Source organism: Diabrotica virgifera, chromosome 9, assembly GCF_917563875.1.
Source record: "Diabrotica virgifera virgifera chromosome 9, PGI_DIABVI_V3a".
Classification (NCBI taxonomy): Eukaryota; Metazoa; Arthropoda; class Insecta; order Coleoptera; family Chrysomelidae; genus Diabrotica; species Diabrotica virgifera.
In genome coordinates this window covers 99,072,616-99,095,200 of record NC_065451.1, presented here as the reverse complement: position 1 = coordinate 99,095,200, position 22,585 = coordinate 99,072,616, and the positions used below count along the sequence as shown (strand labels likewise).

The 22,585-nt window shown below is 31.9% G+C and overlaps 1 protein-coding gene across 1 annotated transcript in view; it reads left to right on the top strand.

The window, feature by feature from the left end:
- The window catches only part of LOC126892818 (uncharacterized), an 81,207-nt gene extending 65,351 nt beyond the window's left edge, over window positions 1-15,856 (top strand). Inside the window, exon 2 of the mRNA XM_050662553.1 lies at window positions 13,754-15,856. Coding sequence (XP_050518510.1) covers window positions 14,600-15,790 — 1,191 coding nt within the window. The 5' untranslated portion in view covers window positions 13,754-14,599 and the 3' untranslated portion in view covers window positions 15,791-15,856. The remainder of the gene's footprint in view (window positions 1-13,753) is intronic.
- The last annotated feature ends 6,729 nt before the right edge of the window (window positions 15,857-22,585 follow it).

Genomic DNA, 22,585 nt, shown 5'->3' with positions numbered 1-22,585 from the left:
TACAAGACCTTTTAATCTAATAACAATATTATCTAGTTTAGACGAACGTGTATATGAGATCCTAATTAAACACATACTTAGTATAAAATTAAAATTGTAAACTATAATACCTGTGTTTATCCCATTTGTCTACCTACCTTTCCGTGGTCTAGTCTTGTGTGTGTGCATTGCTCTGAAAGACCCCTGAGCAGAAGTACTCCTTGTTGACATTCCTTATAATACAATTAAAAAAAAAACAAAAAAAAATAATAATAAAAAAAGAGAAAAAAAAAAGAAAGAAAAAAAAAGAAAGGAAAAAAAGAAAGAAAAAAAATATATATAAAAATAAAAAATAAAAAAAAAAAAAAAGAAAATAATAATAAAAAAAAAACATAATAAAGAATAATATTGAATAATACTAGAATATATTTATGATATAGATATATGTATATAAATGTGTAATATTGTATGATTGTAGCTAAAGATTAAATTATCCATTTATTGTTATAGAATCTAGGTATATCTTTAAAATACAAAATCTTATTTTAATAGTAATATGTGAGATAAATATCTGTAGAGCAAAAATAAGTTCGGCTAATGGATTAAGTCCACAGTCAGGAAATTCGATGACACACACACACACACAAGATTTAAACGTTTCTATCTCGAATATTTTTTACCATATAGAAATAGTAAAATATTTGACAGAAAAAACTAAAATTTGGTTCTATATAATTTTTTACGTATTTTGATTATTTTTGGAGTTATTATCAAAAGAATATGAAAATTACAATAATTTGAAAAATTATGATTTTTTTAAATTATATCTTTTTTTCAAAAATATGCATTCTAAACCGGTCAAAATTATTGAAATCATTACTTATGCTAATATAAAGAAGTTCTTGTAAGGATTATTATAAATTTTAATTTTTGTGGAAATGGAATTTTTTTTTTTAAATTCCAAGGGGTTCTCTTATTTTCATAATAACTTGCTTAATTTTGACGCTATTAACTTATTCTTAAGCTCATTTGATAGGTATTGCGAAGTACTTTGACAAATATTTAGCAGGTATATTTTATACATTGCATCGTTTTCCCGTTATTTAAGCTTGAATACTTAGATTTGACTACTCGTCGAAACATGTATGATCTTTAAGTTTCACCCACCGGTTCAAAGTGCTTATTTTTGAAAAGAAAGTGGTTACTGATAAAATAAAAAAACAAACTTCGAAATGTTGAAAAAAAATGCTTTTTTTAAAAATTATATTAAAAAGTGTTAGTCATAAGAAAGGAAAAATTTAAAAAAGTAAATAAAAGTTTTGAGTTTTTACAAAGTACGAGTTACAAAATGAAAATCGATTTTTTTCAATATATCGAAAACTATTAAAGATTTTTTATTGAAAGTGGACATGTATCATTCTTATGGCAGGATCATCTTAAAACAAAATTATAGTGAGATTTGTCCACCCCATTAAAATTTTATGGGGGTTTTGATCCCTTAAACGGCCCCCCAAACTTCTGTGTACGTTCCAATTAATTCATTATTAGTTAAACACAACGTTTTTAAAACGTTTTTTGCCTCTTAGTATTTTTTCGATAAGCGAGTTTTTATCGAGATGCGGCTTCTTTTTAATGTATTTACATAAATATTTTATGGGAGTTTTGTACCTTTAAACCCCCCAAATGTTTGTGTACGTTCCAATTAAACTATTATTGTGGTACCATTAGTTAAACACAGTGTTTTTAAAACTTTTTTGCCCTTAGTCTTTTTTTGATAAGTCACCTTTTATCGAGATGTGGCTTCTTTTTTAAAATATACCTAAAAATGTAAATTATAAATAGGTTACTAACAAATTTTCAGATTATTAACAGGTCTCTATAATCGTACTTAGCCATATACAAATATGTGGTGGATTCGATAAATATTCAAAATATCTCGATAAACACTGGATTATCAAAAAAGTCTTAAGAGGCAAAAATTTTTTAAAAACAGTTTGTTTAACTAATGGTTCCACACTAATAATTGGAACGTACACAAAAGTTTGGGGGGTTTAGGGGAACAAACCCCTCATAAAATTTTTATGGAGTACACAAATTTTACTATATTTTTTTATTTAAGATGCTGCTGCCATAAGAATGCCACATGTCCATTTTCAATGAAAAATCTCTAAGAGTTTTCGATATATGAAAAAAAATTTATTTTCATTTTGTAACTTCAAAGGGCTGTAACTTTTTGTGTGTGCTTTATTTATATAGGTAAGTGAGGTTCAATCAACCTATTTTTGACCCCAGAATCTGTGGTATAATGTATGACCAATCTTTTTGGGACACCCTGTATAAAAAATAAATTTAATAAAAATTCAAGAAATTTGCTTTCTAGGTGTATATTAACTACGAATCTAATTATGTTCTATATTACCTAATTATCTAATATAAAGTTAGATTCTATATATTTATGTATTATCGTTGAGAAATTAAACGAATGAACAACGTTAAATATTAAAAAAGTATTACATTGACCCAACCAAAATTATTATATTTCTTTAAATACATATTATCGTGTTCAGATTATTTTTAGAAGTCATTAAAATATTTTACCAGTAAAGTTATAAGCGTTTGTTTAAAAATACAGACTATTAAATTATTATACTTTTGTCGATTTTAAAACCATATGTTCCGATTTCATGTATCCCATTACTTAAACAATCACGAAATAGGAAATAACTTCGTTGAAATCACAAAGGGGAAACCCCAAATTAACTAAATACGCAGTGAGCAAATTGACAACACTGTTTGAGTCTATAATGTTGTGTATATGAGGCCGCAACACCACAATACTGTTTAAAATTATACTCATGAGGCTGCAAAAGTAAGAAATCGTAATGAGTTTATAATGATAACGGAACCAAAAAGACAAGTATATATTAATTTTCGTCTTATCAAAATAGAAATTTGGGCATTAAGAATGTTTTGTCACTAGATTCAATATATTCGATTATTAAAATATTATATACACCTCTAAATAGGAGAGGCTGTACGGTTGCGGTATGGATTGAGTCATTAAGAATAGTAGGATGTAAATATATATATATATATATATATATATATATATATATATATATATATATATATATATATATATATATATATATATGAAAAACAAAAAAACAAAAGATGTAAATCTTTGAAACACACTCAGTGATCAAAAGATCTAAGTTATTGGTTTACCGACCAAACGTAACTAAATCAAACAAATGAAATAGAGAATGTGGAAAAATCCCCTTACGAACATAATAAATAATATATAATATATAATAATAAATAATAAATGGTGGATGTGTGAATTGTTCGTAAGGGGATTTTTCCACATTCTCTATTTCATTTGTTTGATATATATTTATATATATATATATATATATATATATATATATATATATATATATATATATATATATATATATATATATATATACATCCCGCTATCATTATGTCATCTTTTCATGTTGCAGTCATTTGGCATCACTAAGAAATACTATAATTTTCGAATTTTAATTCGTGTATGTTTGTTGAGCGCATTTTTTAATGCCCTGTATCGTTCTCAGTTTTCTAAAATGTTGATTTTAAAAATTTAAATTATATACAAAAATTTTTACACTTCACAGCCATTTTGACTTCCACCACATAAAAATGTGTATTTGCGGTGTATTTACCGTCAATCGATGTTGCCACGAGTTAAAAATATCAATCGTTTGAGGCCAGGTAGAAAAGGTATATTATAAACTACATAAAAGGTGGGTTCTTTACCTGTTCGGCTGGTTCGGCTGATAAGGGTCCAAATATTTTATGAGTTGAATTGTGTTTATTTTATTTCATCTGCTAAATTATAATTTTCTCATAACGACTTAAAATATTTGTTTGAAAAATTAATTTTGGGTCATTCCATTTCAAATCACTCAATTTTGGAGCAAAAAAAATTTGGACCTCCGATTTGTCTGAAAATTGGTATATAGCTTCTGCGGGACGTAAAAATAAGATATTTAAGGTCAAAAAATCTTCTTCTTCTTTTTTTCTCAAAATGTTATTTTATTCGATTTTACAGTGATTTGGTGTTTATTTATACAAATTTCCATTTTCTCTCGTAAAGTATCAATGGAAAACATAATATTTTAATAGAAGGGACTCAAAAATGTCATTATATGGCATTATAACAAGTTACTTTGATTCAAAACAAGCTTTTGATCAAATTTTATAGTATAGAAAACGTTAACATACCGTTTTTTTTACATTTTTCTCCATTCCCAAAATGCATCATAATCGATTTGGCTGAAAATTTGCCCACAGATAGACAAAACATAGGACTTTAAGTGGTCATAAGGATTTAAATTATATTACAATACCCAAAAAGTTACATGCAATATTATAGTCAAAAATATAGGCGTCTACTGTAAGTAAAATTAACTCGAAAATATCGACCTCACGACAAAAATTGTTAAAAAGAAATTGTAATAATTGTAAATACGATTTATTTGGAACAATTTCAGTTCCTTCCATTTTTGTCGAAAAGTTAAAAATGGCGGAGATATTGAGCAAAACAGGTTCTCCTTTAAAATCAAGATGGCCGCTAACGTAACGGAGGAATTCATTCGCGATTTTAAATTTAGGCTACTATTGACTCCCCTAAAGATCATAAAAATAAATTTTTGTGCAGCTTGGCATTCAAGGTCAAATGCTATCCCGACTGGACTAATATATACTTTTGAGTATGATATTACTGCATGTAACTTTTTTGGTATTATAATATATTTCAAATCCTTCTAACCACTTAAAGTCCTATCTTTTAGCTATCTGCGGGCAAATTTTTAGCCAAATCGATGATGATGTATTTTGGGAATGGAGGAAAATGTAAAAAACGGTATTTTAACGTTTTTTACACTATATAATTTGATCAAAAACTTGCTTTGATTCAAAATAACTTGTTATAATGCCATATAATGACATTTTTGAGTCATTTCTATTAAAATATTATGTTTTTCATTGATACTTTACGACAGAAAATGCAAATTTGTTTAAATAAACACCAAATCACTGTAAAATCGCATAAAATAACATTTTGAGAAAAAAGAAGAAGATTTTTTGACCTTAAATATCTTCTTTTTACGTCCCGCAGAAGCTATATACCAATTTTCAGACAAATCGGAGATCCAAATTTTTTCGCCTGAGTGATTTGACATGGAATGTACCTTTTACATTTTCGTTTAATTTACTTACGGTTTTTGTTCAGAATTTTGAAGAAACGCTTGGTTTGACATAAAATTTGGGACACGCATAGCTAATATGTTAAAGAAAAAAAGTGATATTGTGCCGATATGTGCTTTTGATCTGGAGGTGAGTTTCGTCCGTTATCGGGGATGAAAACAAATACGTTCAAATAAGTCCGGAATTGGATAAACTGACTAATTCTAAACAACTTCTATTTTATAGAGTTTTTTCACTAAGTCAATAATTTTAGAGATATTTTCGAGTGAATATGTTCATTTTTCAACAAAAAAAAACACGTTTTTAGACGGTTTTTCGCAAATAACTCAAAAAGTAGGTACCTACTTTATTGAAAAAAAAATTAGCAAATAGCAAATATAGCTTATAGAAAAGTGAAAAAATGGTATATGTGTCAGGTCTGTAGACCCAGTAGAAGCAGAGTTATTGCTAAGCTTTGTTTTAAAACCAAGAGGAGTAGGTAAACTAAAAAGACAGATTCACACCCAAGAAAGTCACTAGAAATATCTTCAGATACATCTTCTTTTTTGGTTGATCATATCGGCCTTTGACGGTAATATTGACTAAAAATCTAAAACTAAAAGGAATAACGCAGAAAATACAAAAATCGCTGATAAAATAAATAAACTAACCTATGAAATGCCAATAGTGTTAAAATTTGATAAATGTCATTATTGTCAAAATTTGATATGAGTAAAATTGCCTGAGGTTGTACCAATTACAAACAAGGTTTACGGCGCGGGAAATTTGAATTACTCTTAGTTTAAAAACAGACTATAGTTAAAAATAACCTCTTATATGTCAAATTCCAAATCGAATATTTTAACGTGAAATAAAAAAAATGAAACACTTTTCTAGGAAAACTTATTACAACTTTTTTGAAGTGTTTAAGAAAACGTTTATTTTTATTTTTTTAAAAAGATTCTAGCAGCAAGAGTAAGCAAGTTACGCTCAAAATACAGTTGTTTCTTTTGTTTTGGTTAAAAATATCGTAAAAATCTCCCTCTAATTAACAGCCCAAATGGAATTAATCGTTACCACTTCACAAGTAACTTTATGTATTGTTTGTGTTTGTAAGTTTCATCAGTTCAAAGTGCTTATTTGTGAAAAAATTTGGTTTTAAAGTAAATTTTAAATCTTTAATTTTGAAAAAAAAGACTTTTTTCAAAATAACTTAAAAATTATTAGTGATACCAAATATCTTAAAGAGTAAAAAATGTAGGTTTTGCTTTTTTAAATATTTGGGATTTTTTGATTTTCTGGAAGACAAAAATTGGTTAAGATATGGCTGTTTAAAATTTGCATATACATACTCGTGACTAGTGATTCGTACGAGCCCTTTCAACAAACCCCCTTTCAAAAATAAGCATTTTTAACCAATGCAACTAACAGATCATATACAGGGTGTCCCCGAAAATAGTGCGTTCCTTAAAGGTACAGATAGAAAGCACAATGTAGAGCAAAAAATTCTTATAACATTTTCAGCCGTTTAAAACTTTTATAGAACAAAATTTGCTTAGAATTAGAATTAGTTAGTTTATCCACTCCCGGACTTATTTTGAACGTATGTTTTTTCACCCCCAAGAAGGGGTGAAAGTCACATCCAGGACAAGAGAACATATCGGCATAATCTCACTTTTTTCTTTGGCATTTTAGCTACGTGTGTGCCAAATTTCATGTCAATCCAAGCGGTTCTTTAAAATCTGGAGGTTTTGCGATATTTTACCGTGAGTGAATGGAATAATTGCCGTTATCACTTTTAGATAAGAAGTCATTATCACAATGACATAGTCAGGTTAACTGAATTATATAATTATTGTTTTTATCATTAAATGTGAAAACCTAGAATTATCCATGTCTGTGTGTCAATAAACACAACTCCTCTGTTAGTAGGACAGAAAGAATGACAAATAAGGTGTCAAATGAAAGCCTATAACCAAAATATGATATTACATGTGAGAAGTTTGACCTCGGACTGCCTGTTCCAGAGTTGCAACCAAAAGTACTGTTTTAAATTCGTCGAAATAGTACAAACTATTATTCAACGCGACTAAGAAAGACCAGAACAAATACATACTTCCGGTTTCATGCCTGTCTGTTCGTCCATGTCTGTCGGTGAACAAAATTCATCCGTCATATCAACTGACAAAAAGTTACACGAAGAGTTCAAATATCGACTGCCGGTTCAACTTCCGGTCACTTTGGGTGAAAAATTAGAACTTACGATGTCCAATTGCTTGTTACAATTTTTTTATAAGTGTTCTACTCTATCTATTCTGACTTTTTCTATAACTTACTTAGATCACATATAATTTAATACAGTTTTGATGTCAGGGTCTTCAAAATTTATGTGGTGAGTTCCAGTATGTGATGAATGAAAAACGACTCCATAAGCAGAAGAAAAAAGTGTTCTTTAAAGTGTTCTCAAAACCTAAGGCAATACATCGACTCACAAGAGCGTTGTGACAGTAGCAGAAATTCGTGTTGGGGTTCGAATTACTTTCTCATGCGGCTTACTCTCCTGACTTGGCCCCCTCCGATTATTAAGTGTTCCCAAATCTGAAGAAATGACTCGTAAATAAAAAAATCAGCTGAGATAATTGAAGAAAAAAATAACTATTTTTCAGAGTTTCCAGAATCGTATTATGCGCACGGCATCGACATAAAAAATTTGTAAAACCGTTAAAATCGCTGTATTGAACATATTGAATAAAATTAAGGAATTTTCATGAAAACATGTTTTTCATGAAAATATATCTACTTTTATAGGACACACTTCAGCAGTTCATAAAAAAAGCTTACAGACTTTCTAATGCTGTTTGCTAAATAGCAAAAATAACAAAAATTTTATTACTCATGAAGAAGATCAAGCAGCTAAATTTAAAGTAAAATCATTAGATGGCATATAAATAGATATGGAATAGAAGTTGATATCCACTTCTGAACCCACCTCAGAAGAAGTGGACGAAATAGAGTAATTGGGAGTCCTTCAAAGGTCACCTGAGCACTCAGAACCTAGTACCAGTACATGCAGCTGCGATAATATTAAAGAGAAATCCGACAAAAGAATTGAGAGGGAACTCTGGACCAAATATCATAAACCAGTGTAACCTAACACTTCCAGCTTCATATTAATAATAGAAAATCACCGAAAGACAAATATGTAATGTAAAGAATTAATATGTCAATATTCCGGTCTACTAAACAATAACGACTGGCAAAACATTAAAGTCTTTATTCAAGTCGTATATTCAAAAAAATAAGATAAGTAGAGTAATAAATGGATAATTAAAAATTGCGAGAAACACTGCAAGACCCGAAGACAAAAAAAAAACAAAAATTAATGTGCTAAATAAAAGTATTGATTCGTTACTGCAGAACTAGAACTGTTATATGGAGCTATACTCTGGATCGGTGTAAATTAAATGAGAAAGAAAATAATATAATAAACACACTTTAAGAGCAGATAGAGAAAATATATGGATTATCAGAAGGTTCAAACGGCAGAATTATCAACGATAAACAAGAAAAAGTCAACGAGATAATGATTCTGGACCAACTGTTTTATTATAATTAGGGGTACGGAATAGATGCGAATTTCGGCGAAATTTTTAACAAAAATGAGATAAATGTGAAATATGGAGTTTTTGTTTATTTCCGCGAAGTACCTGCAGGTGCTCAACTCGTCCGTAAATAAGTAGGTACTTAGTCACGTAGTAAATAAGGTATGGAAAGATTTTACGGAAGTCGGAAAGTTTTCTATTGTACATAATTTTTAAAAGGTGTTTATTTTTCTAACACGTGTTGAAACAGAAGGAACTTTCATTGTTCATCATTAAATAGATAAAGATAAGATAAGGAATTGATATTTTTCAATGTTGATTCTTTGAGAAATATAAATAATCCGACTGTTGTTATCTGCATTTCGGTCTTTTGTATTGGTAAAAATCTAAGTAGGAATAAAAGTCGGCTAATTATTATTTTCTAAACATATAAATTAGTCAAACAGGACAATCAGTGCTCATTCCGTCAATTTTTACTAAGAACATGGTCTATCAAAAAAGTTTTCATAGTAACATAAAGTTACTTAAAATATCCCCTAAAATGGGACGCCCTAAAACAATTTTGAGTGATCGAGTCAAAGAATTTGCAACAGATGACCTATATCTGTGTGACACAAGACATAATTGCTACACAGTCCAGTTTTTCGTCATTTGCTAAAGCAGCATTACAAAGCATTTGGAGTCCAACGAACAGCGTAGACGCAGAACGATTCTTCAGCACATATAATATTGTAATGACAGTGACAGATCGAAGAACAGCTCTTAAAGAGTCGAATGTCGAAATTACAACGATGTTAGCTTTTAATTAATGTTTTCTGTTGTTTTACTCGTAGTTAAAAATAAATGCGAAATTTTGTAATTATAAAAAAAGTAAATGCGAAATTCATGTTTTTTATTTGCGAAAATTCCGTACCCCTAATTATAATTAGTTATAAAATAGCTTAAATGGGGAAAAGCTGTAAGTTTAGACTAAACACCAGTAGGGGGCATCCAATTAATTGAGTGAAAAAAATTAAATGTATAACAATATTCACTTCATTTACTGAAAAGGCATTGTCCCGCAAGAATGGTTGAAATCACAATTAATAGCCCTACAAAAAGACAAGCGCTTAAAAGTGATAAGACCATTGAACAATAAGCCTGTAAGCTACCTTTTAAACACATTCTCAAAAATAATCCATAACGCAAGGATTGTTAGGAAATTCTTTTATAGACTTCAGGCAACAAATTCTCCTGATCATGTTTAAAAAACGTACGGAATGTACTAAATAAAAAAATATATTTATCATTTAAAAATATATACCCTTATACTATAACATAATTCTAACGTTGAATATATAATGCTTTCCTGTGGAGTATACAAAGGATGGTCCTGTTTTTCCCGCACGCTGCCTTGTTTAGTCTTCTTTGTCGTTTAACTCGTTAAATTCTATCCTCTTATGTCACGGCTTCAGGAAGAAGTGGATATATGCAGTGAACGGGAGGCCTATGTCGAACAGTGAACGAAGGGGGCCTTTTCGCGTTTATCATGTAGAGAAGTCACCTGTCAAAAACTGGACGTATGTAATCGTATTCAATTTGTTAAATACTGTCACATAATATGTCATACACCTCTGTGCGTTAATCCATTTTATTTCTACAATTTTAAGGTGCTATTACATGCCGCCATTTTGATTTGTCTACAGTCGCATTCTGCCCGTTAAATCCCATCGTTTGAGGCGCTGTACGTCACGATTGGATCAATTGTAGCGAAGCTGCATGACTAAGGCCCTTTTAACATGTTGCTGTATTTTATTTTTCTGTGCCATTTTATATTATTTGTCAAATACTATTATTTGAGGTGCTGTACATCAAGATTGGACCAATAGGACCGTAGATACAAGACTAAGGCCCTTTTGACATGCTGCTGTACTTGATTTTTCTATGTCATTGTATTCTATTTGACAAATCCAGTTATTTGAGGTGCTGTACTCCACGATTGGACCAATAGGAGCGAAGATACGTAAATAAGGCCCTTTTGGCATGTTGCTGTATTTGATTATTCTGTGTCATTGTATTCTGTTCGTTAAACCCTATCATTTGAGGTGCTGTATGTCACGATTGGACCAATAGGACCGAAGATACATAAAAAAGGCCCTTTTGACTTGTTGCTGTATTTGATTTGTTTGTGTCAAATTTGATTCTATTGGTCAAGTCCTATTACTTAAGATGCCATACGTCACGATTGGACTAATAGGATCGAACATACGCTACTAAGGCCCTTTTTACATGCTGTTGTATTTGATTTTTCTATGTCATTGTATTCTGTTTGTCAAATCCTATCATTTGAGGTGCTATACATCACGATTGGACTAACAGGACCGAATATACATAACCAAGGCCCTTTTGACATGCTGCTGTGTTTGATTTTTCTGTGTCATTGTCTTCTATGATGCCTAAGGCATGTCTATGATATGCCTTATTTTTAAATAAAACAAGTAATTGGACTTCGTAAGTCCTAGGTTTTCACCCAAAGTAATAGAAAGTAGAACTGGAAGACAATATTTGAATTTTACGTGTAACTTTGCGTGGATTGATATACGAATTTACTAATTTTGAGTCATTTTTACTAAACTTTCACATTTGTCACCTCATTTGTAATTCTACCCGGTATAATGGCGGAGGAGTTATATTGGCGGTCGTACGGACCGACAGAAAGATTGCCTAGGTCAAATATCTCACCTTTAGTACCATCCTTGGATTATAAGCTTTCATTTGACACCTCATTTATCATTCTAGCTGGTATAATGATGGAAGAGTTATATTCGCGGTCGGACGGACCGACGGACAGACCGCCTAGGTCAAATATCTCACCTTTAGTACCATCCTTGGATTATCAGCTTTCATTTGACACCTCATTTGTCATTCTACCTGGTATAATGACGGAGAAGTTATATTCGCGGTCGTACGGACCGACGGAAAGACAGACTAGGTCAAATATCTCACCTTTAGTACCATCCTTGGATCATAAGCTTTCATTTGACACCTCATTTATCATTCAAGCTGGTATAATGATGGAGGAGTTATATTCGCGGTCGGACAGACCAACGGACAGACCGCCAAGGTCAAAGATCTCACCTTTAGTACCATCCTTGGATTTTTAGCTTTCATTGGAAACGTCATTTGTCATTCTACCTGGTATAATGACAGAGAAGTTATATTCGTGGTCGTACGGACCGACGGAAAGACAGCCTAGGTCAAATATCTCACCTTTAGTACCATCCTTGGATCATCAGCTTTCATTTGACACCTCATTTATCAGTGAAGCTGGTATAATGATGGAGGAGTTATATTCGCGGTCGTACGGACCGACGGAAAGACAGCCTAGGTCAAATATTTCACCTTTAGTACCATCCTTGGATTATAAGCTTTCATTTGACACCTCATTTGTCATTCTACCTGGTATAAAGACGTAGAAGTTATATTCGCGGTCGTACGGACCGACGGAAAGACAGCCTAGGTCAAATATCTCACCTTAAGTACCATCCTTGGATCATAAGCTTTCATTTGACGCCTCATTTATCATTCTAGCTGGCATAATGATGGAGGAGTTATATTCGCGGTCGGACGGACCGACGGACAGACCGCCTAGGTCAAATATCTCACCTTTAGTACCATCCTTGGATTATCAGCTTTCATTTGACACCTCCTTTGTCATTCTACCTGGTATAATGACAGAGAAGTTATATTCGCGGTCGTACGGACCGACGGAAAGACAGCCTAGGTCAAATATCTCACCTTTAGTACCATCCTTGGATCATAAGCTTTCATTTGACACATCATTTATCATTCAAGCTGGTATAATGATGGAGGAGTTATATACGCGGTCGTTTGGACCGACGGAAAGACAGCCTAGGTCAAATATCTCACCTTTAGTACCATCCTTGGATTATAAGCTTTCATTTGACACCTTATTTGTCATTCTACCTGGTATAATGACGGAGAAGTTATATTCGCGGTCGTACGGACCGACGCACAGTGGTGAATTTCGCCGAAAACCTGGCCAAAATGCAAAAATTTAAGTTTATATATTCCCGGAAATTTTATATGAACCTTGTTTAGTAGGTTTCTGAGTATCATAAACGGCCGTTACGGTAGAACAATAAAAGCAGTCACATATTTACATTAGTGCAAAGTTGGGATTGAACGACAACGGACCGAATAAAATTTAAGTGTGTTATACAATTGAGGTATTGTTCGGATTTTATTTAAAACTATAGACGTGTATTATTTTGTTATTTTATAGTGGATACTATTTCTGGGGGTAAGTGGAGTATTTTAATATACTTTTTAGATTTTTTTTCCTAAAGTAAACTTTATTTACAACGTATTTACAAAATAGTGGCAAGAATTTTCAATATTTTTCTGTTTTCCAAGTTTTAAAAAGGGAAAAGTAAAAAAGTCAGCCTTGGTCAGAAAAGATTTTTTGCGTAATAAATAGTTCAATATGTATATAAATAATCCCCAACAAAATCATCTGCAGCAAGTTGCAACCTTAGCGGAATTTTTCATTCAAAAAAAATATAACATGCTTCAGACTTTCTACATTAAGAGACTTTAATGTTATGGTTAGTTAATAAAGTAAGAACAAAATATGAAGCATCTTATCCAGTAAATGTACAGTTCTTTTTAAACAAGAGCCGCCGTTTTTTTTTAGTTTTTTTTTTGCTTTCTTCTCCTTTTTCTTAATCTTTCAGTCATTTTCCGTTATGTATAGGCCTATCTGTTTGCATTCTTATGTATATTATTTTTTAATAATTTTGGTCGTGTGAGACTTTTTTAAAAAATTACATGCATAAACGAAACTTTGTATTAAGAACCCAAAAATTGCTAGGTCAACTTTTAATACATCTAATTTTTTGTAAATGGATCCGATTAATTATAATTATTTATTGCAGGTTTAAAATGACGCATATTGTTTTTACCAGAAATGAAATGGTTGAATTTCTAAGAAATTGTCCATTTAAAAGTTTTAAAGGCAAATATGATTACCTGTGCCAAAAAGTGAATATATCCATGAAAAGTGACGAACTATCTGAAGATTCGATGAAAAAATTGGAATATTTTATTAAGCAGTATAAAACTAAGTGGGATTTATCATCGAGATCTTATCAGAGATTCTGTAAAAAAAATCAAACTTGGCTAGAAACTACTCTGGAATTCTCTGCGAATATCAGTAAAACTTCTCATGGGAGACCACAGCTAGATTTTTCTTCATCAAGTGAACGATCAAAAAGAAGGAAAACAGAAAATGTTCGTTCCAAATTGAGTTCCCAAGAACTAACATATGCAGCCCAAATGCAGTTTAGAGCTAAAGGTGAGGTAGATACAGCAATTGTAATGAAAGATATTGCTTTTACTAGTCCAACTCGGGCAAAGAAATATAAAGAAGCTTACAGTAATGCTAAACAAAACATTAAAATATTGACTTCAGATGAGGCGTTATCGATGGTGGTTGAGGGGAAATTAACAAAATCTCAGTATAACCTCATTAGAAATACCGCCAGAGAGCACAACAGTAATATGTACCCCAATTATGAGGCAATTATATCAGCCAAAACTAAGTGCTATCCTGATAATCTACATATCACTGAATCCGTTGCTGAAGTTTCTTTGCAAAACTTATTAGATCATACAGTGTCTCGACTATTTCTTAGTATTGAGGAAGTTACTGAATATTTAAGCCTAAGGTATTGAAAACCCTTTACCTTATCACAAAATGGGGTTGTGATGGAAGTTCTGGTATGAGTGAATACAAGCAAAAATTTTCAGATCCCAATGTATCTGATAGTAATATTTTTCTCACTTCTATTGTTCCTATACAATTAATATCAGGTAATCCTAAAATAAAAGGAAATGTTGTTTTATGGCACAACCCTCGTCCATCATCTCCAAGATACTGTAGGCCAATCCGCGTGCAATTTCTTCATGAAACGACATACTCTACAATTCAAGAAATGAAATATATTGAAAACCAAATATCGCGGCTACAACCCACATCAGTTACGATCAACAACTGTAAGATAATTGTTAACCATGAACGAGTATTTACAATGATAGATGGGAAGGTGTGCAATGCAGTATCTGAAAATTCATCAACACAAAAGTGTTATTTGTGTGGTCTTTCATCAAAAAATTTTAATAACATTGAGTTAGTTATGAAAACTCAAGTAATAAATAAAGAACATCTACAATTTGGATTATCCTCGTTACATGCTTGGATTCGCTTCTTCGAGTGTATTCTCCATTTGGCTTACAAACTTGTCATTCGTAAATGGCAAGCTCGTGGCAAAGAAGATAAACAAAAGGTTGCTGAAAATAAGAAAAAGATTCAAGAAGCATTTAGACAGGAAATGGGTTTATTGGTTGATAAACCAAAACCAGGATATGGCAGCTCAAATGATGGCAATACTGCTCGACGATTTTTTGGTGATCCCGAAACTTCTTCAAAAATCACTGGGGTCAACAAGGATCTTATTTCCCGTTTTAAAGTGATTTTAGCAACAATTTCTTCTAGGCACAAGATAAAAGTAGAACCATTTAAAATTTACTGTCTGGACACTGCTACAAGATTTACGGAACTGTATCCCTGGTATAATATGCCAACCGCAGTTCACAAAATATTGATTCATAGTGCTGAAATTATTTCATATGCCATTTTACCGATTGGCCAATTTGGAGAGGAAGCCCAAGAAGCACGCAACAAGGATATTAAAAGGTATCGAGAGAGCTTCTCTAGAAAATTTTCTAGACAGAAAAATATGGAGGATGTTTTCCATCGCCTTTTGATATCCTCAGATCCCTATATTTCTAACTTAAGAAAACTAATCCCCAAGGAATTTAGTAAATATCCTGCTGAAGTAATACATTTCTTGGAAGAGCCTGATGTTAACCGGGAACTTGCAGATGAAACATCCACTTCTGACACACAGTAAATAAACATTTGTTTGAGCATGATATTAACACTGTAATTTCAAAAAATTAAAATTTATTTGATACATTAAAAATAGGTAATTTTTAATTATTTAAAAATCCCTACAAAACTGTAATAATAATATTATGTTCAAAGTAAATTTCAAATGAAATATAAAAACGGGACATTCTGTATATATACATTTTCAAAACTAAAAGAATATTCTTTTATGAAGGTATATATCTATACTAGGTAGGTACTATATATATATATATATATATATATATATATATATATATATATATATATATATATATATATATATATATATATAATAGGTACATAATATATAATATAATATAATACTTTGCAAACACAAAAACAGATTCAGTAATTAGACAAGAACAAAAGTTTGGGACGCTCTGTATACTGCAGATATTTCAAAAACACAATGCATCGTACCTTTACTTAATCTGCATTAAATTAGCTTTCAAACAGTATATAAATTTTAAAAATCCGTTTGGTAGTTATGGAGAAAAAGATTTTGGCCATGTTTTCGGCGAAATTCACCACTGTGCGACGGAAAGACAGCCTAGGTCAAAGATCTCACCTTTAGTACCATCCTTGAATCATAAGCTTTCATTTGACACCTCATTTGTCATTCTACCTGGTATAATGACGGAGAAGTTATATTCGCGGTCGTACGGACCGACGGAAAAACAGCCTAGGTCAAATATCTCACCTTTATTACCATCCTTGGATCATAAGCTTTCATTTGACGCCTCATTTATTATTCTAGCTGGTATAATGATGGAGGAGTTATATTCGCGGTCGGACGGACCGACGGAAAGACAGCCTAGGTCAAATATCTCACCTTCAGTACCATCCCTGGATTATCAGCTTTCATTTGACACCTCATTTGTCATTCTACCTGGTATAATGACGGAGAAGTTAAATTCGCGGTCGTACGGACCGACGGAAAAACAACCTAGGTCAAAGATCTCACCTTTAGTACCATCCTTGAATCATAAGCTTTCATTTGACACCTCATTTGTCATTCTACCTGGTATAATGACGGAGAAGTTATACTCGCGGTCGTACGGACCGACGGAAAGACAGCCTAGGTCAAATATCTCACCTTTAGTACCATCCTTGGATCATAAGCTTTCATTTGACGCCTCATTTATTATTCTAGCTGGTATAATGATGGAGGAGTTATATTCGCGGTCGGACGGACCGACGGAAAGACAGCCTAGGTCAAATATCTCACCTTGAGTACCATCCTTGGATTATAGGCTTTCATTTGACACCTCATTTGTCATTCTACCTGGTATAATGACGGAGGAGTTATATTCGCGGTCGTACGGACCGACGGAAAAACAGCCTAGGTCAAATATCTCATCTTTAGTACCATCCTTGGATCATAAGCTTTCATTTGACGCCTCATTTATTATTTTAGCTGGTATAATGATGGAGGAGTTATATTCGCGGTCGGACGGACCGACGGAAAGACAGCCTAGGTCAAATATCTCACCTTCAGTACCATCCTTGGATTATCAGCTTTCATTTGACACCTCATTTGTCATTCTACCTGGTATAATGACGGAGAAGTTATATTCGCGGTCGTACGGACCGACGGAAAAACAACCTAGGTCAAAGATCTCAACTTTAGTACCATCCTTGAATCATAAGCTTTCATTTGACACCTCATTTGTCATTTTACCTGGTATAATGACGGAGAAGTTATATTCGCGGTCGTACGGACCGACGGAAAGACAGCCTAGGTCAAATATCTCACCTTTAGTACCATCCTTGGATCATAAGCTTTCATTTGACGCCTCATTTATTATTCTAGCTGGTATAATGATGGAGGAGATATATTCGCGGTCGGACGGACCGACGGAAAGACAGCCTAGGTCAAATATCTCACCTTGAGTACCATCCTTGGATTATAAGCTTTCATTTGACACCTCATTTGTCATTCTACCTGGTATAATGACGGAGGAGTTATATTCGCGGTCGTACGGACCGACGGAAAGACAGCCTAGGTCAAATATCTCACCTTTAGTACCATCCTTGGAATATAAGCTTTCATTTGACACCTCATTTGTCATTCTACCTGGTATAATGATGGAGGAGGTATATTCGCGGTCGGACAGACCGCCAAGGTCAAATATCTCACCTTTAGTACCATCCTTGTATTATCAGCTTTCCGTTGACACCTCATTTGTCATTCTAGCTGGTATATTGACGGAGGAGTTGTGATTACAGACAGACGGACGTGGATAATACAAAATTTTCACATTTTTTCAAAATTGGGTGAAAACAACATGATGCCAGAATGATTTGTTGATGAAAATAATATATACATTCTCAAATTGCCTATTTTTCGGTGTGGATAATATTGTATTCAACAGTGATGCCAAATTTCTGATGCCAAAATGATTGATAATGAAAGTGGGATATACGTTTTCATGTATATAGCGGCAGCGACAAAACGGTAAAACACTGAACTAAATGTATATAATATTTTCACTGTACCATCATTTTGGACTCAAACATTTTATGGAATAAACTTATATAACTTAGTAAGGGATAAACACAGAAAGCTGATATATTAAAGTAACATCAAGAAATCAAATCTCTAACTACTGAGTTGATTAGACTTCTGGTAACAAGTGCAGGAAAAAAGTTATTAAGGTAGTGTAAAGTGGCATCGATATACAGATGCCACTTTGCAAGACGATGCCAAATCGATGGTAAATGCATAATGTATCGATGCCAAATTGATAGTAGGATGTATATATATATATCATATATATATATATATATATATATATATATATATATATATATATATATATATATATATATATATATATATATATATATATATATATATATATATATATATAAAGAAAAAGAAAGAAAGATTAATCTTTGCAGATAAGTTAAACAGTAAAGTTTTGAATATTGGGGAAATCTGCAAAGCAAAACTCAATGCGTATCAATTGTACGGCCTAACGTTTTCGTGAATGATTATTCACTTCTTCAGGGCTGAAATAAAGAAAATGTTAATTAGCCATATATATTCCATGCAAAATGTTAGTTTTCATTACCAATACGTAGAATTGTAGAGTTACGGTGTTAAGTAATAAAAAAGACGATATGTATAAAAACATATCTCTTTTTGTTTGAAGTAAAAAGAAAACACAACACTTCAACTTGGAAAACTATGGCTATATGGTTACAATCAATGAATTATTTACTCAAGGAACCAATTACACTAGCATATAACTACATTTTATGTTGGAAGTAACTTTACATGTAGATGAGAACAATGAATGTTTAAATATGTCCTTCTTTTTTTGAACTTTCCCGTTCGGTGTTAACTATATTGAGCGCATGCTCATGAATAGACATGTAGGTTCATTTGACCTACGCATAGAAGTACCAAACACCCAATCGGTACGGACAAAAGGTATTATTAAACAAAAATATTAAGGTTTATTTATCTAAATATTACAAGAGGATGTACCGCAACATAAGTGTCATGTTACATAATTACATATTCTATTTATTTAAAGGTTTTTTTTTTAAATTTTTTAAAATTATTGTTGATTATTGGCAAAGAAAAATTACTTTTTATTCTAAGAACTATTAATATTGACAATTACGTATTATCAGTCAAGTTGGAGTCATGCAAATTCGATCTATGGCTGGTATCTGATCTGAGTAAAAGATGATAAATATCACTCAGATTTTTGAAGTCACCTTTAACATTAATAGAGGAATCATTAAGGAAGATATAGGACATTTCAATAAATTCCCTTTTAAATTTATTGTTCTCTTGATGAAGAACGAGGGTGTTTTCAAAATCCATGGAATGACCTGTGGTATGGACGTGTTTAGCCAATGCACAACGGTCGGGCTGAAGACGTGAATCACTTTTGTGTAAAGTGATCCTAAATTTAAGAAGTTGAGAAGTTTGACCAATGTACGATTTGTTACAAGAAGAACAGGGAACTTTGTAGACAATATTACTAAGCTTACCTATTTCTGTTTTATCCTTAACTTTTGAAAAAAGGTTGTTAATTGTTAAAGCTGATCTGAAAGCCACATTGATTTTAAAATGATTATCATTGTTGTTATTGTTACTTTCTAAATTATTAAATATCCTAGTCAACCCCGGAGTAATATCTTTGATATAAGGTATTGAAAAATATCTATTTAAAGTTGGAGTATTAGAGACCCTGTCATTGCCTAAGCCATCAAGGTCAACATTGTTAGTCGCGGGGGAAGGTGTTAAGTCTTCATTATGGACTGTGTTAAACAAGATCTTATTTATTAGTGTGGTTGGATAAGAATTTGAGATGAACAATTTAGTTAGTATTTGCAGGTTTTTGTTATGGAAGGAAGGATCTGATAATTTGATGACTCTGCTTTTCATCTGTTTTACTAAATTAACTTTGGTGGAATGTTTGTGATATGAATGGTAGTTTAAATACCTGCCCGAATGAGTAGGTTTCTGATACCAATCAATTTTAATTATATTGTTTGCATCCCTTATCATTCTGATGTCTAGAAAGGGTACTGAAAAGTTAGTATCCTCTTTCTCTATAGTAAATTGGATATTTGGGATGAAACTGTTGAAGGTGTTTAATAATTCATCAGTTTTATCAGATGGCACAGCCAAGATTATGTCATCAACATATTTTTTGATGAAGGGAATGTTGAAGGATAAGACAGGAATGACAGTGTCTAACACATAATCCATAACATATCCTATTATTGCTGCTTATGTTATGGATTATGTGTTAGACACTGTCATTCCTGTCTTATCCTTCAACATTCCCTTCATCAAAAAATATGTTGATGACATAATCTTGGCTGTGCCATCTGATAAAACTGATGAATTATTAAACACCTTCAACAGTTTCATCCCAAATATCCAATTTACTATAGAGAAAGAGGATACTAACTTTTCAGTACCCTTTCTAGACATCAGAATGATAAGGGATGCAAACAATATAATTAAAATTGATTGGTATCAGAAACCTACTCATTCGGGCAGGTATTTAAACTACCATTCATATCACAAACATTCCACCAAAGTTAATTTAGTAAAACAGATGAAAAGCAGAGTCATCAAATTATCAGATCCTTCCTTCCATAACAAAAACCTGCAAATACTAACTAAATTGTTCATCTCAAATTCTTATCCAACCACACTAATAAATAAGATCTTGTTTAACACAGTCCATAATGAAGACTTAACACCTTCCCCCGCGACTAACAATGTTGACCTTGATGGCTTAGGCAATGACAGGGTCTCTAATACTCCAACTTTAAATAGATATTTTTCAATACCTTATATCAAAGATATTACTCCGGGGTTGACTAGGATATTTAATAATTTAGAAAGTAACAATAACAACAATGATAATCATTTTAAAATCAATGTGGCTTTCAGATCAGCTTTAACAATTAACAACCTTTTTTCAAAAGTTAAGGATAAAACAGAAATAGGTAAGCTTAGTAATATTGTCTACAAAGTTCCCTGTTCTTCTTGTAACAAATCGTACATTGGTCAAACTTCTCAACTTCTTAAATTTAGGATCACTTTACACAAAAGTGATTCACGTCTTCAGCCCGACCGTTGTGCATTGGCTAAACACGTCCATACCACAGGTCATTCCATGGATTTTGAAAACACCCTCGTTCTTCATCAAGAGAACAATAAATTTAAAAGGGAATTTATTGAAATGTCCTATATCTTCCTTAATGATTCCTCTATTAATGTTAAAGGTGACTTCAAAAATCTGAGTGATATTTATCATCTTTTACTCAGATCAGATACCAGCCATAGATCGAATTTGCATGACTCCAACTTGACTGATAATACGTAATTGTCAATATTAATAGTTCTTAGAATAAAAAGTAATTTTTGTTTGCCAATAATCAACAATAATTTTAAAAAATTTAAAAAAAAACCTTTAAATAAATAGAATATGTAATTATGTAACATGACACTTATGTTGCGGTACATCCTCTTGTAATATTTAGATAAATAAACCTTAATATATTTTTGTTTAATAATACCTTTTGTCCGTACCGATTGGGTGTTTGGTACTTCTATGCGTAGGTCAAATGAACCTACATGTCTATTCATGAGCATGCGCTCAATATAGTTAACACCGAACGGGAAAGTTCAAAAAAAGAAGGACATATTTAAACATTCATTGTTCTCATCTACATGTAAAGTTACTTCCAACATAAAATGTAGTTATATGCTAGTGTAATTGGTTCCTTGAGTAAATAATTCATTGATTGTAACCATATAGCCATAGTTTTCCAAGTTGAAGTGTTGTGTTTTCTTTTTACTTCAAACAAAAAGAGATATGTTTTTATACATATCGTCTTTTTTATTACTTAACACCGTAACTCTACAATTCTACGTATTGGTAATGAAAACTAACATTTTGCATGGAATATATATGGCTAATTAACATTTTCTTTATGTCAGCCCTGAAGAAGTGAATAATCATTCACGAAAACGTTAGGCCGTACAATTGATACGCATTGAGTTTTGCTTTGCAGATTTCCCCTATATATATATATATAATACTATAATATAGTTGCACAGAAATGTATGGAATGATGACCCTTCATCATTTTATATATTTCCAACTAAATTCACATTCACTTTACGAGTATTAGCCAATGATTTTACTTATTTATTTTTATATTTGTACTCGATTATCTAACATCATTTTATATCTGTACCTCGGAAGGATACAACACTAAGTCCATTTTT